Genomic DNA, 19,717 nt, shown 5'->3' on the forward strand with positions numbered 1-19,717 from the left:
GAACACAATGATACTATGACAGCCACATTCTAGTTCATAGTTACATTTTTCTCTGTCAGTGGTCAGTGACATTTTGAAGTGGTTGGTGTATGCAATGCAATCCAGTGCTCCTAACTTCTCCATGGCCTCCCTGTACATTGGGGATCTGCACCCCGACGTGACAGAGGCCATGCTGTATGATTTATTTAGCCCCATGGGGACACTCCATTCTATCCGGGTCTGTAGAGACAGGATCACCAGGCGCTCCTCAAGATACGCATATGTCAACTTCCAGCAGCCAGCTGACGCCAAACGCGCTCTTGACACCTTGAGCTATGAAACAGTCATGGGCCGACAGCTCCGGATCACGTGGTCTCAACGCGACCGCACCCTGAGGGACAACGGAATTGGGAACATCTTCCTGAAGGGTTTGGAGAAGTCCATCGACAGCCAGGCCCTGTATGACACCTTCTCCGCCTTCGGCACCATCCTCTCCTGTAAAGTGGAGAGTGACGAGAACGGCTCCAAGGGCTACGGCTTTGTGCACTTTGAGGCTCCGGAGGACGCTGAGAGGGCCATCAAGAGGATCAATGGCATGCTCCTCAACGGTAAAAAGGTGTTTGCTGGCCCTTTCAAATCCAGAAATGTACGAGAGGCCGAGCTGGGCGACCAAATCCAACAGTGTACCGGCATCAGTCTCTACATAAAGAACTTGAAGGAAGAGATTGATGAGATGCGACTGAGGAAGGAGTTCTCTCCCTTTGGTACCATCATTAGTGCCAAAGTCGTGATGGAGCGCGGCCGCAGCAAGGGCTTTGGGTTTGTGTGTCTGTCCTCCCCTGAGGAGGCCTCCCGGGCCATTGCAGCGCTTAACGGACGCATCCTGGCCACCAAGCCCCTGTATGTGGCCCTGGCCCGGCCCAAGAAACAGCCACGGGTGTATCTAACCAACAGATACAGGCAGCGAATGGCCGTCAGGCGTGCCATGCCCAGCATGGAGATCAAACTGCCTGCACAGCCCTCTGGATCCTCCATGGCTGCCATCCCTCACACGTCCATCCAGTGTGTCTCCGCCCAGACCATGGGCCCTCGTCCAACCTCGGCTCCTACAGCTCCTGCTCGTCCTGCTGTCTACCCGCTGGGCATTCGGGAGCGTGCGAGAGAATGGAGGTCTCGGACGACCTCCATTCTGGCTGCCACTCCACCACAGCAGCGGAAGCAGATGCTGGGTCAGTGTAGTGGTCTGGTTGACTGTTCACTGTTAATTGTCTGGTTCACTGCCAATTGCCTGACCCACACTTAAAGCCCTTGTAAAGCCTGTGCCCCCAGTTAATTTAAATTAACCGTCCAATTTTCCCCTCAAGAACACAACATGGAGCCTTGGTCCAGCCCACACGGGACCATGTCGGGTTACCAAAAGGTAAGTAACCCCCCTGCACAGCCCTCTGGATCCTCCATGGCTGCCATCCCTCACACGTCCATCCAGTGTGTCTCCGCCCAGACCATGGGCCCTCGTCCAACCTCGGCTCCTACAGCTCCTGCTCATCCTGCTGTCTACCCGCTGGGCATTCGGGAGCGTGCGAGAGAATGGAGGTCTCGGACGACCTCCATTCTGGCTGCCACTCCACCACAGCAGCGGAAGCAGATGCTGGGTCAGTGTAGTGGTCTGGTTGACTGTTCACTGTTAATTGTCTGGTTCACTGCCAATTGCCTGACCCACACTTAAAGCCCTTGTAAAGCCTGTGCCCCCAGTTAATTTAAATTAACCGTCCAATTTTCCCCTCAAGAACACAACATGGAGCCTTGGTCCAGCCCACACGGGACCATGTCGGGTTACCAAAAGGTAAGTAACCCCCCTAAAGGTTTATATTTCATATACCATGTAAGCATGGTCAGTCAACTTTATCTGGTTTTGTACAGTCCTGGACCTAGACCCACTCTCTATTGAGACCAGACAACTCTTTAATGCCAGGCCACTATAAAGGTTCTCAGGATCTTGTCATTTCTCAATATCCATACTCAATTTCTATAGCTGAGCTTAAGAGGGAGAATCTCAAGCTCATGATTTACTTACATACCATGAGCAATGAGCAAATAAATTATTGGATTAGCTTCAGTGACTTTCTTTTCATTGAAACAGAAAACTCCACCTCAGATGATCTCTACAACAATTGAGGATGAGGTCAACGACCTAGCGCTGCAGCTGGAGGCCAAGCTGAGCCCCCCTCGCCCAAGGGAGAGTGGGAAGATGGGATTTTGGCCTTGTGTTGCCCCTGCACCAACTCCACCTACTGGCCTGGCACTAGAGGCAGAGGGCAGGCCTCTGAGGAAGGACAGAGAGACAGGGCACTCCTGCTCCTACATCCGTGCTCCTGTGAGTGCCTTTAAGCTTGCTCCCCCTGTGATGGCCTCTCCAACACTCGAGGAGGTGGTCAACGACTTGGCACTTCAGCTGGAGGCCAAGCTGAGCCCCCCTCGCCTCAGGGAGAGTGGGAAGACAGGTTTTTGGCCTTGTGTTGCCCCTACATCCACTGCAACAATTGGCCTGGCACTAGAGGCAGAGGGCAGGCCTCTGAGGAAGGACAGACAGACAGGGCACTCCTGCTCCTACATCCGTGCTCCTGTGAGTGCCCTTAAGCCCGCTTCACCTGTGATGGCCTCTCCAACACTCGAGGCTGAAGTCGACTTGACACCTCAGCTGGAGACCAAGCTTGTGTTGAGCCGCCCTCTTGTCAGGGAGCAAGCTGGAGCTAACCCTCTGGTCAGGGAGCAGGCTGGGGCTAACCCTCCTCCTGCCAGTGGACCTGCCAGCACAACGCTTCACACCATTGGTGCCAGTAAACCCACTCCACCTCTGATGGCCTCCCTAACAATCGAGGAGGAGGTCAACGACCTAGCGCTGCAGCTGGAGGCCAAGCTGAGCCTCTCTCACCTCAGGGAGAGTGTCGCCCCAGCTGCCTCAACTCCACCGATGGGCCTGGCGCTGAAGGAGGAGGACAAGCCTCTGAGGTCGGAGAGACAGACACGACACTCCTGCTCCTCCACCCGTGCTCTGAAAGGCTCGGGACGACCTACTCGTAGACAGGAATGGGGTGAGGTCAAAACAGCCTGGACAGCCATTTGTTTTTTCATGCTCTCCATTTTGCAGGTTAAACAATATTAATTTTGTGATTTCAGATCTGACGGACATTAACGTCCAGCTGAACCCTGCATCAGTGAGCTCGAGCTTCACTATTGTGATTTCAGGTCTGAAGGACATCAACGTCCTTATTAACGAGAAAAAGCTGGTAAAGTCTATCTATCTATATATCTATCTATCTGTCTGTCTGTCTGTCTATCGATCTATCGATCTATCAATTTATCTATCTGATATATATGTTCTGGGCTGAATTACACTGTCAGTGAGGATAATGCACTGAAAATCTTACTATTGTCTGTTTTGACAGATTTGACAGATCCAGTTTTGGATATTCGCCTGCCTGTGCGGACAGTGCACACACACACACACACACACACACACACACACACACACACACACACACACAGAACTACACACACACACACACACACACACACACACACACACACACACAGAACAACTGCACCCCCCCCCCCCACAGACACACACACACACACACACACACACACACACACACAGAACAACAACATACACGTGCACACATACACACACACACATACAAACATTTGTATTCTCATGTTAGCTTTGACACTAGACATTTCTAACATAGCACATTTAGATCAAGGTTCAAGTCAAATTACTTTAAAACCTGAGGTCATTATTTTGCTAGTACACTGCGCTACCAAGTGTGCTTCATGTTCTGCTGGAATGTTACCCGAGTTGGTGGAATGTTTTCCAGAGCTCCAGACTTCTGTGTGGAGAGCTGTCCTTCTGGTTCCTGGTTGAAAGTAGGTTCTCAAGGGTTCTAGACTTCTGTGTGAAGGGCTCTTCTTCTGGTTCCTGTTTGAAGGTAGGTTCTCCAGGGTTCTAAACTACTGTGTGGAGAGCTGTTCTCCTGGCATCATTCACGTCCGTCCTACTCTCTGGTTGGGTCGTACATCAGCACCACTAATCTCTCCAGCAGTAACATTGACCCTCCACTGTCCACTGGGCATGTAGAAGAGTCCACTGAAAGCAGTGTTGACCTCTGAGGAACACGTCCACGTTGTCCAGGCGTCCTGTCAGACAGTGTAGATGTGTCCCAGCCTGTGAAAGGTCTGGGTGGCTCAGACACTGGGTGGCATTCATAGTGGTAAAACATTTGGTGAACAGTTATGTACCGCGGGTCTATGTCTTTTTATTATGGCTTCATTCAGCATACGGCTCCTGATGTAGGTGTCGGCCTCTGGTGTCGGCTCAAACTTTTGGTACAGAGCTGTTCAACAAATGTTTTCTGAGTCTCCCAGTCCTTTCACAGGCTGGGAAACGTCTGCACTGTCTGACAGAGGAAACAGGACACCTGGGGAATGTGGACGTGATTCTCAGAGGTCAACGCTGCTTTAAAGGACAATGCTCGTTTTTGACAACCTGGACCTTATTTACGACATATTATAAGACGTTTGACTCACCGAGATCACTTTGGTGTAGTTCGGAGGCATGTAGAAGAAATTTAAAATCCAGCGCGAGCCAAGTATATCCATGTAATGTCGGTGGTCGGGGCACTTAGAATGCAGTTTCTAAAAATCTATTTCCTGCCGCGAAGCGGTTGTTTTCATCAATCTGTCTTCATGAATCGCTAGTTGTGCTTACATATAGCATAATCATGTGGTGGTTTTTCACATGCCTCTGTAATTTGATCTTTAGAAACGTCTTTCGAAACGAAATAGCTTCCTCACTTGCTCCAGCACGCATGCGCACAGCGTGCTGGAGCAACGATTGCGCGCTGTGCGAGGAAGCTATTTCGTTTCGAAAGACGTTTCTAAAGATCATATTACAGAGGGTTGTCAGGTTGTCAAAAACGAGCATTATCCTTTAATTGATCTCCTCAGCATGTCCAGTGAGGTCAGTAGAGGGTCAATGTTACTGCTGGAGAGATTAGAGGTGCTGATGTACGACCCAACCAGAGAGTAGCACGGATGTGAACGATGACAGGAGAACAGCTCTCCACACAGAAGTCTAGAACCCTGGAGAATCTACTTTCAACCAGGATCCAGAAGATCAGCTCTTTACACAGAAGTCTAGAACCCTTGAGAACCTTCCTTCAACCAGGAACCAGAAGGACAGCTCTCCACACAGAGGTCTTGAACTCTGGAAAACATCCCACCATCCTGGGTAACACTCTAGCAGAACATGAAGCACACTTGCTGGCACAACGTACTAGCAAAAGAATGACCTCAGGTTTTAAAGTAATTTGACCTGGACCTTGATCTTAATGTGCTAGGCTTTTCTCATACATTCCTTTACATAACTACACACTGCATTTGTTGTACTGAAATAAATATTTTCAACAATATAGCCTACATTTGTCTATGTGTTTTTGTGCGTGGCTGTAAGCCAGCGTTAGTATAGTATAGCATTTGATATAATCGGAATTACACACTCTATTCAAGGAGGGGAATCAGGACAAAATGAGTTTGTTGCCTTAGTCATATTAATTTTGTTATTTTTATTATTTTTTTGCACAGGCCATAATAAGAAACTTAATTAACCTAACTATATAAATAATTAATACTTCTTCCTTGACTTGAGTCAGTCATGGCAATTCTAGAATTAGAAGTTTGGCCATACTGTAACAGATTGTCTCACAATGATATGACATCATAGTTGAACACAATGATACTATGACAGCCACATTCTAGTTCATAGTTACATTTTTCTCTGTCAGTGGTCAGTGACATTTTGAAGTGGTTGGTGTATGCAATGCAATCCAGTGCTCCTAACTTCTCCATGGCCTCCCTGTACATTGGGGATCTGCACCCCGACGTGACAGAGGCCATGCTGTATGATTTATTTAGCCCCATGGGGACACTCCATTCTATCCGGGTCTGTAGAGACAGGATCACCAGGCGCTCCTCAAGATACGCATATGTCAACTTCCAGCAGCCAGCTGACGCCAAACGCGCTCTTGACACCTTGAGCTATGAAACAGTCATGGGCCGACAGCTCCGGATCACGTGGTCTCAACGCGACCGCACCCTGAGGGACAACGGAATTGGGAACATCTTCCTGAAGGGTTTGGAGAAGTCCATCGACAGCCAGGCCCTGTATGACACCTTCTCCGCCTTCGGCACCATCCTCTCCTGTAAAGTGGAGAGTGACGAGAACGGCTCCAAGGGCTACGGCTTTGTGCACTTTGAGGCTCCGGAGGACGCTGAGAGGGCCATCAAGAGGATCAATGGCATGCTCCTCAACGGTAAAAAGGTGTTTGCTGGCCCTTTCAAATCCAGAAATGTACGAGAGGCCGAGCTGGGCGACCAAATCCAACAGTGTACCGGCATCAGTCTCTACATAAAGAACTTGAAGGAAGAGATTGATGAGATGCGACTGAGGAAGGAGTTCTCTCCCTTTGGTACCATCATTAGTGCCAAAGTCGTGATGGAGCGCGGCCGCAGCAAGGGCTTTGGGTTTGTGTGTCTGTCCTCCCCTGAGGAGGCCTCCCGGGCCATTGCAGCGCTTAACGGACGCATCCTGGCCACCAAGCCCCTGTATGTGGCCCTGGCCCGGCCCAAGAAACAGCCACGGGTGTATCTAACCAACAGATACAGGCAGCGAATGGCCGTCAGGCGTGCCATGCCCAGCATGGAGATCAAACTGCCTGCACAGCCCTCTGGATCCTCCATGGCTGCCATCCCTCACACGTCCATCCAGTGTGTCTCCGCCCAGACCATGGGCCCTCGTCCAACCTCGGCTCCTACAGCTCCTGCTCGTCCTGCTGTCTACCCGCTGGGCATTCGGGAGCGTGCGAGAGAATGGAGGTCTCGGACGACCTCCATTCTGGCTGCCACTCCACCACAGCAGCGGAAGCAGATGCTGGGTCAGTGTAGTGGTCTGGTTGACTGTTCACTGTTAATTGTCTGGTTCACTGCCAATTGCCTGACCCACACTTAAAGCCCTTGTAAAGCCTGTGCCCCCAGTTAATTTAAATTAACCGTCCAATTTTCCCCTCAAGAACACAACATGGAGCCTTGGTCCAGCCCACACGGGACCATGTCGGGTTACCAAAAGGTAAGTAACCCCCCTGCACAGCCCTCTGGATCCTCCATGGCTGCCATCCCTCACACGTCCATCCAGTGTGTCTCCGCCCAGACCATGGGCCCTCGTCCAACCTCGGCTCCTACAGCTCCTGCTCGTCCTGCTGTCTACCCGCTGGGCATTCGGGAGCGTGCGAGAGAATGGAGGTCTCGGACGACCTCCATTCTGGCTGCCACTCCACCACAGCAGCGGAAGCAGATGCTGGGTCAGTGTAGTGGTCTGGTTGACTGTTCACTGTTAATTGTCTGGTTCACTGCCAATTGCCTGACCCACACTTAAAGCCCTTGTAAAGCCTGTGCCCCCAGTTAATTTAAATTAACCGTCCAATTTTCCCCTCAAGAACACAACATGGAGCCTTGGTCCAGCCCACACGGGACCATGTCGGGTTACCAAAAGGTAAGTAACCCCCCTAAAGGTTTATATTTCATATACCATGTAAGCATGGTCAGTCAACTTTATCTGGTTTTGTACAGTCCTGGACCTAGACCCACTCTCTATTGAGACCAGATAACTCTTTAATGCCAGGCCACTATAAAGGTTCTCAGGATCTTGTCATTTCTCAATATCCATACTCAATTTCTATAGCTGAGCTTAAGAGGGAGAACCTCAAGCTCATGATTTACTTACATACCATGAGCAATGAGCAAATAAATTATTGGATTAGCTTCAGTGACTTTCTTTTCATTGAAACAGAAAACTCCACCTCAGATGATCTCTACAACAATTGAGGATGAGGTCAACGACCTAGCGCTGCAGCTGGAGGCCAAGCTGAGCCCCCCTCGCCCAAGGGAGAGTGGGAAGATGGGATTTTGGCCTTGTGTTGCCCCTGCACCAACTCCACCTACTGGCCTGGCACTAGAGGCAGAGGGCAGGCCTCTGAGGAAGGACAGAGAGACAGGGCACTCCTGCTCCTACATCCGTGCTCCTGTGAGTGCCTTTAAGCTTGCTCCCCCTGTGATGGCCTCTCCAACACTCGAGGAGGTGGTCAACGACTTGGCACTTCAGCTGGAGGCCAAGCTGAGCCCCCCTCGCCTCAGGGAGAGTGGGAAGACAGGTTTTTGGCCTTGTGTTGCCCCTACATCCACTGCAACAATTGGCCTGGCACTAGAGGCAGAGGGCAGGCCTCTGAGGAAGGACAGACAGACAGGGCACTCCTGCTCCTACATCCGTGCTCCTGTGAGTGCCCTTAAGCCCGCTTCACCTGTGATGGCCTCTCCAACACTCGAGGCTGAAGTCGACTTGACACCTCAGCTGGAGACCAAGCTTGTGTTGAGCCGCCCTCTTGTCAGGGAGCAAGCTGGAGCTAACCCTCTGGTCAGGGAGCAGGCTGGGGCTAACCCTCCTCCTGCCAGTGGACCTGCCAGCACAACGCTTCACACCATTGGTGCCAGTAAACCCACTCCACCTCTGATGGCCTCCCTAACAATCGAGGAGGAGGTCAACGACCTAGCGCTGCAGCTGGAGGCCAAGCTGAGCCTCTCTCACCTCAGGGAGAGTGTCGCCCCAGCTGCCTCAACTCCACCGATGGGCCTGGCGCTGAAGGAGGAGGACAAGCCTCTGAGGTCGGAGAGACAGACACGACACTCCTGCTCCTCCACCCATGCTCTGAAAGGCTCGGGACGACCTACTCGTAGACAGGAATGGGGTGAGGTCAAAACAGCCTGGACAGCCATTTGTTTTTTCATGCTCTCCATTTTGCAGGTTAAACAATATTAATTTTGTGATTTCAGATCTGACGGACATTAACGTCCAGCTGAACCCTGCATCAGTGAGCTCGAGCTTCACTATTGTGATTTCAGGTCTGAAGGACATCAACGTCCTTATTAACGAGAAAAAGCTGGTAAAGTCTATCTATCTATATATCTATCTATCTATCTGTCTATCTATCTGTCTGTCTGTCTGTCTATCGATCTATCAATTTATCTATCTGATATATATGTTCTGGGCTGAATTACACTGTCAGTGAGGATAATGCACTGAAAATCTTACTATTGTCTGTTTTGACAGATTTGACAGATCCAGTTTTGGATATTCGCCTGCCTGTGCGGACAGTGCACACACACACACACACACACACACACACACACACACACACACACACACACACACACACACACACACACACACAGAACAACTGCACCCCCCCCCTCCACAGACACACACACACACACACACACACAGAACAACAACATACACGTGCACACATACACACACACACATACAAACATTTGTATTCTCATGTTAGCTTTGACACTAGACATTTCTAACATAGCACATTTAGATCAAGGTTCAAGTCAAATTACTTTAAAACCTGAGGTCATTATTTTGCTAGTACACTGCGCTACCAAGTGTGCTTCATGTTCTGCTGGAATGTTACCCGAGTTGGTGGAATGTTTTCCAGAGCTCCAGACTTCTGTGTGGAGAGCTGTCCTTCTGGTTCCTGGTTGAAAGTAGGTTCTCAAGGGTTCTAGACTTCTGTGTGAAGGGCTCTTCTTCTGGTTCCTGTTTGAAGGTAGGTTCTTCAGGGTTCTAAACTACTGTGTGGAGAGCTGTTCTCCTGGCATCATTCACGTCCGTGCTACTCTCTGGTTGGGTCGTACATCAGCACCACTAATCTCTCCAGCAGTAACATTGACCCTCCACTGTCCACTGGGCATGTAGAAGAGTCCACTGAAAGCAGTGTTGACCTCTGAGGAACACGTCCACATTGTCCAGGCGTCCTGTCAGACAGTGTAGATGTGTCCCAGCCTGTGAAAGGTCTGGGTGGCTCAGACACTGGGTGGCATTCATAGTGGTAAAACATTTGGTGAACAGTTATGTACCGCGGGTCTATGTCTTTTTATTATGGCTTCATTCAGCATACGGCTCCTGATGTAGGTGTCGGCCTCTGGTGTCGGCTCAAACTTTTGGTACAGAGCTGTTCAACAAATGTTTTCTGAGTCTCCCAGTCCTTTCACAGGCTGGGAAACGTCTGCACTGTCTGACAGAGGCAACAGGACACCTGGGGAATGTGGACGTGATTCTCAGGTCAACGCTGCTTTAAAGGACAATGCTCGTTTTTGACAACCTGGACCTTATTTACGACATATTATAAGACGTTTGACTCACCGAGATCACTTTGGTGTAGTTCGGAGGCATGTAGAAGAAATTTAAAATCCAGCGCGAGCCAAGTATATCCATGTAATGTCGGTGGTCGGGGCACTTAGAATGCAGTTTCAAAAAATCTATTTCCTGCCGCGAAGCGGTTGTTTTCATCAATCTGTCTTCATGAATCGCTAGTTGTGCTTACATATAGCATAATCATGTGGTGGTTTTTCAAATGCCTCTGTAATTTGATCTTTAGAAACGTCTTTCGAAACGAAATAGCTTCCTCACTTGCTCCAGCACGCATGCGCACAGCGTGCTGGAGCAACGATTGCGCGCTGTGCGAGGAAGCTATTTCGTTTCGAAAGACGTTTCTAAAGATCATATTACAGAGGGTTGTCAGGTTGTCAAAAACGAGCATTATCCTTTAATTGATCTCCTCAGCATGTCCAGTGAGGTCAGTAGAGGGTCAATGTTACTGCTGGAGAGATTAGAGGTGCTGATGTACGACCCAACCAGAGAATAGCACGGATGTGAACGATGACAGGAGAACAGCTCTCCACACAGAAGTCTAGAACCCTGGAGAATCTACTTTCAACCAGGATCCAGAAGATCAGCTCTTTACACAGAAGTCTAGAACCCTTGAGAACCTTCCTTCAACCAGGAACCAGAAGGACAGCTCTCCACACAGAGGTCTTGAACTCTGGAAAACATCCCACCATCCTGGGTAACACTCTAGCAGAACATGAAGCACACTTGCTGGCACAACGTACTAGCAAAAGAATGACCTCAGGTTTTAAAGTAATTTGACCTGGACCTTGATCTTAATGTGCTAGGCTTTTCTCATACATTCCTTTACATAACTACACACTGCATTTGTTGTACTGAAATAAATATTTTCAACAATATAGCCTACATTTGTCTATGTGTTTTTGTGCGTGGCTGTAAGCCAGCGTTAGTATAGTATAGCATTTGATATAATCGGAATTACACACTCTATTCAAGGAGGGGAATCAGGACAAAATGAGTTTGTTGCCTTAGTCATATTAATTTTGTTATTTTTATTATTTTTTTTGCACAGGCCATAATAAGAAACTTAATTAACCTAACTATATAAATAATTAATACTTCTTCCTTGACTTGAGTCAGTCATGGCAATTCTAGAATTAGAAGTTTGGCCATACTGTAACAGATTGTCTCACAATGATATGACATCATAGTTGAACACAATGATACTATGACAGCCACATTCTAGTTCATAGTTACATTTTTCTCTGTCAGTGGTCAGTGACATTTTGAAGTGGTTGGTGTATGCAATGCAATCCAGTGCTCCTAACTTCTCCATGGCCTCCCTGTACATTGGGGATCTGCACCCCGACGTGACAGAGGCCATGCTGTATGATTTATTTAGCCCCATGGGGACACTCCATTCTATCCGGGTCTGTAGAGACAGGATCACCAGGCGCTCCTCAAGATACGCATATGTCAACTTCCAGCAGCCAGCTGACGCCAAACGCGCTCTTGACACCTTGAGCTATGAAACAGTCATGGGCCGACAGCTCCGGATCACGTGGTCTCAACGCGACCGCACCCTGAGGGACAACGGAATTGGGAACATCTTCCTGAAGGGTTTGGAGAAGTCCATCGACAGCCAGGCCCTGTATGACACCTTCTCCGCCTTCGGCACCATCCTCTCCTGTAAAGTGGAGAGTGACGAGAACGGCTCCAAGGGCTACGGCTTTGTGCACTTTGAGGCTCCGGAGGACGCTGAGAGGGCCATCAAGAGGATCAATGGCATGCTCCTCAACGGTAAAAAGGTGTTTGCTGGCCCTTTCAAATCCAGAAATGTACGAGAGGCCGAGCTGGGCGACCAAATCCAACAGTGTACCGGCATCAGTCTCTACATAAAGAACTTGAAGGAAGAGATTGATGAGATGCGACTGAGGAAGGAGTTCTCTCCCTTTGGTACCATCATTAGTGCCAAAGTCGTGATGGAGCGCGGCCGCAGCAAGGGCTTTGGGTTTGTGTGTCTGTCCTCCCCTGAGGAGGCCTCCCGGGCCATTGCAGCGCTGAACGGACGCATCCTGGCCACCAAGCCCCTGTATGTGGCCCTGGCCCGGCCCAAGAAACAGCCACGGGTGTATCTAACCAACAGATACAGGCAGCGAATGGCCGTCAGGCGTGCCATGCCCAGCATGGAGATCAAACTGCCTGCACAGCCCTCTGGATCCTCCATGGCTGCCATCCCTCACACGTCCATCCAGTGTGTCTCCGCCCAGACCATGGGCCCTCGTCCAACCTCGGCTCCTACAGCTCCTGCTCGTCCTGCTGTCTACCCGCTGGGCATTCGGGAGCGTGCGAGAGAATGGAGGTCTCAGACGACCTCCATTCTGGCTGCCACTCCACCACAGCAGCGGAAGCAGATGCTGGGTCAGTGTAGTGGTCTGGTTGACTGTTCACTGTTAATTGTCTGGTTCACTGCCAATTGCCTGACCCACACTTAAAGCCCTTGTAAAGCCTGTGCCCCCAGTTAATTTAAATTAACCGTCCAATTTTCCCCTCAAGAACACAACATGGAGCCTTGGTCCAGCCCACACGGGACCATGTCGGGTTACCAAAAGGTAAGTAACCCCCCTGCACAGCCCTCTGGATCCTCCATGGCTGCCATCCCTCACACGTCCATCCAGTGTGTCTCCGCCCAGACCATGGGCCCTCGTCCAACCTCGGCTCCTACAGCTCCTGCTCGTCCTGCTGTCTACCCGCTGGGCATTCGGGAGCGTGCGAGAGAATGGAGGTCTCGGACGACCTCCATTCTGGCTGCCACTCCACCACAGCAGCGGAAGCAGATGCTGGGTCAGTGTAGTGGTCTGGTTGACTGTTCACTGTTAATTGTCTGGTTCACTGCCAATTGCCTGACCCACACTTAAAGCCCTTGTAAAGCCTGTGCCCCCAGTTAATTTAAATTAACCGTCCAATTTTCCCCTCAAGAACACAACATGGAGCCTTGGTCCAGCCCACACGGGACCATGTCGGGTTACCAAAAGGTAAGTAACCCCCCTAAAGGTTTATATTTCATATACCATGTAAGCATGGTCAGTCAACTTTATCTGGTTTTGTACAGTCCTGGACCTAGACCCACTCTCTATTGAGACCAGACAACTCTTTAATGCCAGGCCACTATAAAGGTTCTCAGGATCTTGTCATTTCTCAATATCCATACTCAATTTCTATAGCTGAGCTTAAGAGGGAGAACCTCAAGCTCATGATTTACTTACATACCATGAGCAATGAGCAAATAAATTATTGGATTAGCTTCAGTGACTTTCTTTTCATTGAAACAGAAAACTCCACCTCAGATGATCTCTACAACAATTGAGGATGAGGTCAACGACCTAGCGCTGCAGCTGGAGGCCAAGCTGAGCCCCCCTCGCCCAAGGGAGAGTGGGAAGATGGGATTTTGGCCTTGTGTTGCCCCTGCACCAACTCCACCTACTGGCCTGGCACTAGAGGCAGAGGGCAGGCCTCTGAGGAAGGACAGAGAGACAGGGCACTCCTGCTCCTACATCCGTGCTCCTGTGAGTGCCTTTAAGCTTGCTCCCCCTGTGATGGCCTCTCCAACACTCGAGGAGGTGGTCAACGACTTGGCACTTCAGCTGGAGGCCAAGCTGAGCCCCCCTCGCCTCAGGGAGAGTGGGAAGACAGGTTTTTGGCCTTGTGTTGCCCCTACATCCACTGCAACAATTGGCCTGGCACTAGAGGCAGAGGGCAGGCCTCTGAGGAAGGACAGACAGACAGGGCACTCCTGCTCCTACATCCGTGCTCCTGTGAGTGCCCTTAAGCCCGCTTCACCTGTGATGGCCTCTCCAACACTCGAGGCTGAAGTCGACTTGACACCTCAGCTGGAGACCAAGCTTGTGTTGAGCCGCCCTCTTGTCAGGGAGCAAGCTGGAGCTAACCCTCTGGTCAGGGAGCAGGCTGGGGCTAACCCTCCTCCTGCCAGTGGACCTGCCAGCACAACGCTTCACACCATTGGTGCCAGTAAACCCACTCCACCTCTGATGGCCTCCCTAACAATCGAGGAGGAGGTCAACGACCTAGCGCTGCAGCTGGAGGCCAAGCTGAGCCTCTCTCACCTCAGGGAGAGTGTCGCCCCAGCTGCCTCAACTCCACCGATGGGCCTGGCGCTGAAGGAGGAGGACAAGCCTCTGAGGTCGGAGAGACAGACACGACACTCCTGCTCCTCCACCCGTGCTCTGAAAGGCTCGGGACGACCTACTCATAGACAGGAATGGGGTGAGGTCAAAACAGCCTGGACAGCCATTTGTTTTTTCATGCTCTCCATTTTGCAGGTTAAACAATATTAATTTTGTGATTTCAGATCTGACGGACATTAACGTCCAGCTGAACCCTGCATCAGTGAGCTCGAGCTTCACTATTGTGATTTCAGGTCTGAAGGACATCAACATCCTTATTAACGAGAAAAAGCTGGTAAAGTCTATCTATCTATATATCTATCTATCTATCTGTCTATCTATCTGTCTGTCTGTCTGTCTATCGATCTATCAATTTATCTATCTGATATATATGTTCTGGGCTGAATTACACTGTCAGTGAGGATAATGCACTGAAAATCTTACTATTGTCTGTTTTGACAGATTTGACAGATCCAGTTTTGGATATTCGCCTGCCTGTGCGGACAGTGCACACACACACACACACACACACACACACACACACACACACACACACACACACACACACAGAACTACACACACACACACACACACACACACACACACACACACACACAGAACAACTGCACCCCCCCCCCCCCCACAGACACACACACACACACACACACACACACACACACACAGAACAACAACATACACGTGCACACATACACACACACACATACAAACATTTGTATTCTCATGTTAGCTTTGACACTAGACATTTCTAACATAGCACATTTAGATCAAGGTTCAAGTCAAATTACTTTAAAACCTGAGGTCATTATTTTGCTAGTACACTGCGCTACCAAGTGTGCTTCATGTTCTGCTGGAATGTTACCCGAGTTGGTGGAATGTTTTCCAGAGCTCCAGACTTCTGTGTGGAGAGCTGTCCTTCTGGTTCCTGGTTGAAAGTAGGTTCTCAAGGGTTCTAGACTTCTGTGTGAAGGGCTCTTCTTCTGGTTCCTGTTTGAAGGTAGGTTCTCCAGGGTTCTAAACTACTGTGTGGAGAGCTGTTCTCCTGGCATCATTCACGTCCGTCCTACTCTCTGGTTGGGTCGTACATCAGCACCACTAATCTCTCCAGCAGTAACATTGACCCTCCACTGTCCACTGGGCATGTAGAAGAGTCCACTGAAAGCAGTGTTGACCTCTGAGGAACACGTCCACGTTGTCCAGGCGTCCTGTCAGACAGTGTAGATGTGTCCCAGCCTGTGAAAGGACTGGGTGGCTCAGACACTGGGTGGCATTCATAGTGGTAAAACATTTGGTGAACAGTTATGTACCGCGGGTGTATGTCTTTTTATTATGGCTTCATTCAGCATACGGCTCTTGATGTAGGTGTCGGCCTCTGGTGTCGGCTCAAACTTTTGGTACAGAGCTGTTCAACAAATGTTTTCTGAGTCTCCCAGTCCTTTCACAGGCTGGGAAACGTCTGCACTGTCTGACAGAGGAAACAGGACACCTGGGGAATGTGTTCGTGGGGAATGTGGACGTGTTTCTCAGAGGTCAACGCTGCTTTAAAGGACAATGCTCGTTTTTGACAACCTGGACCTTATTTACGACATATTATAAGACGTTTGACTCACCGAGATCACTTTGGTGTAGTTCGGAGGCATGTAGAAGAAATTTAAAATCCAGCGCGAGCCAAGTATATCCATGTAATGTCGGTGGTCGGGGCACTTAGAATGCAGTTTCTAAAAATCTATTTCCTGCCGCGAAGCGGTTGTTTTCATGAATCGCTAGTTGTGCTTACATAGAGCATAATCATGTGGTGGTTTTTCACATGCCTCTGTAATTTGATCTTTAGAAACTTCTTTCGAAACGAAATAGCTTCCTCACTTGCTCCAGCACGCATGCGCACAGCGTGCTGGAGCAACGATTGCGCGCTGTGCGAGGAAGCTATTTTGTTTCGAAAGACGTTTCTAAAGATCATATTACAGAGGGTTGTCAGGTTGTCAAAAACGAGCATTATCCTTTAATTGATCTCCTCAGCATGTCCAGTGAGGTCAGTAGAGGGTCAATGTTACTGCTGGAGAGATTAGAGGTGCTGATGTACGACCCAACCAGAGAGTAGCACGGATGTGAACGATGACAGGAGAACAGCTCTCCACACAGAAGTCTAGAACCCTGGAGAATCTACTTTCAACCAGGATCCAGAAGATCAGCTCTTTACACAGAAGTCTAGAACCCTTGAGAACCTTCCTTCAACCAGGAACCAGAAGGACAGCTCTCCACACAGAGGTCTCGAACTCTGGAAAACATCCCACCATCCTGGGTAACACTCCAGCAGAACATGAAGCACACTTGCTGGCACAACGTACCATCAAAAGAATGACCTCAGGTTTTAAAGTAATTTGACCTGGACCTTGATCTAAATGTGCTAGGCTTTTCTCATACATTCCTTTTCATTACTCTTCACTGCATTTGTTGTACTGAAATAAATATTTTTCTGTATATTAAATGAATAAATTGTAAATTAAAATTGCCAATATGTCTACTTTCTTCCTTGTTACTTCAATCATCCAATCCACCAAACAAGAGTCAATAGCAACAGCAGAATAAGCTGTTTGGCATTGGCAGAGAAGATTTTACATTTTTCATGCGGGGCACCCCACATACTCAGCTGTGCTGCTCATCCCACAAATGCATGTTCCTTTCAAATGGGGCACCATTTATAAGGGAAATAAACAGGCGTTCCAGCGGTATAAAAGTATAGTAACAACTAGGGATGTAACGATACCAAAAACTGACGATACAATAGTATCACGATACAAAGTCTACGGTACGATATACATCACGGTATTTAAAAGGGAAAAAAAGAACAATTATGATTGATTTATTTTTATTTTTTATTAAATATTCTTTTAATCTCGCAGCACATCTTAGTTGTAAGTGCATTTTGTAAACAAAACAGTTGAACATAGTACGTTTTAACCTGAAACTTGTAACTCAAAATCTCTCACACACACACACACACAAACACACACACACACACACACACACACACACACACACATAAAATTATGTGTGGCCAACTATAAATACACGAGCTACAGACAACCGTCTTCTCGTCTAGTTCCTCCTGAACAGATCTTAACTGCACTCACTCACTACACAATATGCCTACCACATATGAACTTGTTCAAAATGGGCAACAATGTTGCTCAAGCATTGATAGTAGGAATGCGCTGGCTAGGCGATGGGCCTAGCCAAAGATGTAGTGGTGACAGTGGTAGGCTTAACTTGAGCAGAAATGTTAGTTTTTACATTAATGGTGTTTTTAAAAAGTGGGTCTACTCACACTCACAAGCACACACACACACACGCGCGCGCACACCTCACTCAGCAGACAGGTTTTTCTTTAGGAAGATGAGCATATCCACATTTTCAGGTTGAATCTGGGATCTTTGTGCGCTTACAATATCCCCCGCTGTAGAAAAAACTCTCTCACTCGGTACAGAGGTTGCTGGTACAGAGAGATAGGCTTTGGCCATGGATGACCGGAGTGGGTAATACCGTTCATTGTCTCTCCACCACTTGAGAGGACAGTCAGAGAGTAAAGTAGAGGCCTCTTTGCAGTACAGTTCAATTTCGGCCTCATTCCCAGTATTGAGCTTTGCACTGTCTTCAGTGATGGAATCTCCAAGGAGATCTTCGAGAGCAGATTTTTTGGTGAGTGGAGATCCATCCTTCTCTGCTCTACCTGCTGTGTGTGCTCCAGGCCCTGGCTGTCTAGCTGTGTCGTGTGTGAGGCTGCCTGGCACTACTCTCTTGGCTTTTGTTTCGTTACTTGGGCTCTATAGAGGGAAGCAGAGGTAGAAAAAAATTTCTAAATATCACATCTTGTTTATACTCAGAAAAGCAACAAGCCCAGCACATACACACGAACACGCTCACACACTCTCCCGTTCCCTCTCTCATATACAACATAGGTTAGCCTACTCGGTCACACACACGCTCCCTTTCTCCCTCCCTCTTTCACACAACTTACAAGTTACACAAACGGGTGTGTCTCTCTCTCTCTCTCTCTCTCACACACGCTCCCTTCTCCCTCCCTCTTTCACATAATTACAAGTTACATGAACAGCTCTCTCTCTCTCTCTCTCACACACACACACACACACACACACACACACACACACACACACACACACACACACACACAGCCACTGAGACTATGTAAATAAATAGCCTACCTGGCTCTGTCTCTGGGTTGCTTTCTGCTTCAGCCTGTTGAAAACGTCGTCCCTCTCTCTGTCATTTAGCTGGCGCAAGCTCCGGAACCGGGGGTCCAACGCAGTACTTTCTTGCAGAAACAAGTTTTGTCCCCCTTCGTATTGGCATGTCAAGTCATTCAGTATGGCCGTCTTCATTTGAGCAACGGTAGCGGAGTCCTCGTCACACTGTGCCATGCTCTGCTCTATCATATGTTTGAGGAGCACAATGAGAGAGATTGTAGGCCGGGACTCTTCACACAGCACTGTGGTTGCTTTTTTCAGCGGTTTGAGAAGTTTTACCATGTCTTCGGCGTCTACGAGGTCTGCTGTGTCCATATTGTTGATTTCACGTGCGTTGTGCTTCACATCCTCACTCAGGAGCGCTGCAGCCACGGCTTGTTGTTGTTCGAGATAACGCTCCAACATGTCGAGTGAGCTGTTCCATCGAGTGGACACATCCATGATTAGTTTGTGTACGGGCAAGTTTAGTAATCTTTGTTTAGAGGCTAGCACTGCAGTGGCTGTTGAGCTGCGGTGGAAAAAAGCTGCTATACGCCTCACTCGGCCAAAGAGACGGCTGACGCGACCGACCTTTAAACCTACTTGTGATGCGAGGTTTAATGTGTGTGCAAAACACTTTATGTGTGGGGACAGCCCGGCTTCTCTGACCGCCACATCCATGTTTCGTGCGTTGTCTGTGATGATAGGGATGTCGTCGTGGTTATTATTCTGATCGAGCTCCCACCAGTGTTGCCAGATTGGGCGGGTTCACGCCCAATTGGGCTTCTTTTGATCACGTTTGGCCGGAAAAAATAGCATTGGGCGGTTGGGCTGGAAAAAATAGCATTGGGCGGGCGTTTAAAAAAAAAAAAAAAAAAAAAACTGGCGGGACAGACGGTTCAATTTTATCCAATTATGTTAATAGGGTGGGAGATGTGCACCTGTCCAATAGGGGCGAGGGAGCTCTCCCTGTTCAATGCATTTGATTCACA

The 19,717-nt window shown here is 49.0% G+C and overlaps 1 protein-coding gene across 1 annotated transcript; it reads left to right on the plus strand.

The window, feature by feature from the left end:
* Window positions 1–94: 94 nt before the first annotated feature.
* On the plus strand, window positions 95–19,160 carry LOC311307168 (polyadenylate-binding protein 4-like; the record flags this gene model as incomplete). The annotated part of the gene is made up of 3 exons (XM_084435968.1): window positions 95–640; window positions 5,885–6,754; window positions 19,008–19,160. 3 exons carry the CDS (start codon window positions 95–97, stop codon window positions 19,158–19,160), a joined length of 1,569 nt encoding a protein of 522 aa, XP_084292094.1.
* Between the last annotated feature and the right edge of the window lie 557 nt (window positions 19,161–19,717).

Source organism: Borostomias antarcticus (genome assembly GCF_949987555.1).
Source record: "Borostomias antarcticus genome assembly, chromosome: 3".
Taxonomy (NCBI): Eukaryota; Metazoa; Chordata; class Actinopteri; order Stomiiformes; family Stomiidae; genus Borostomias; species Borostomias antarcticus.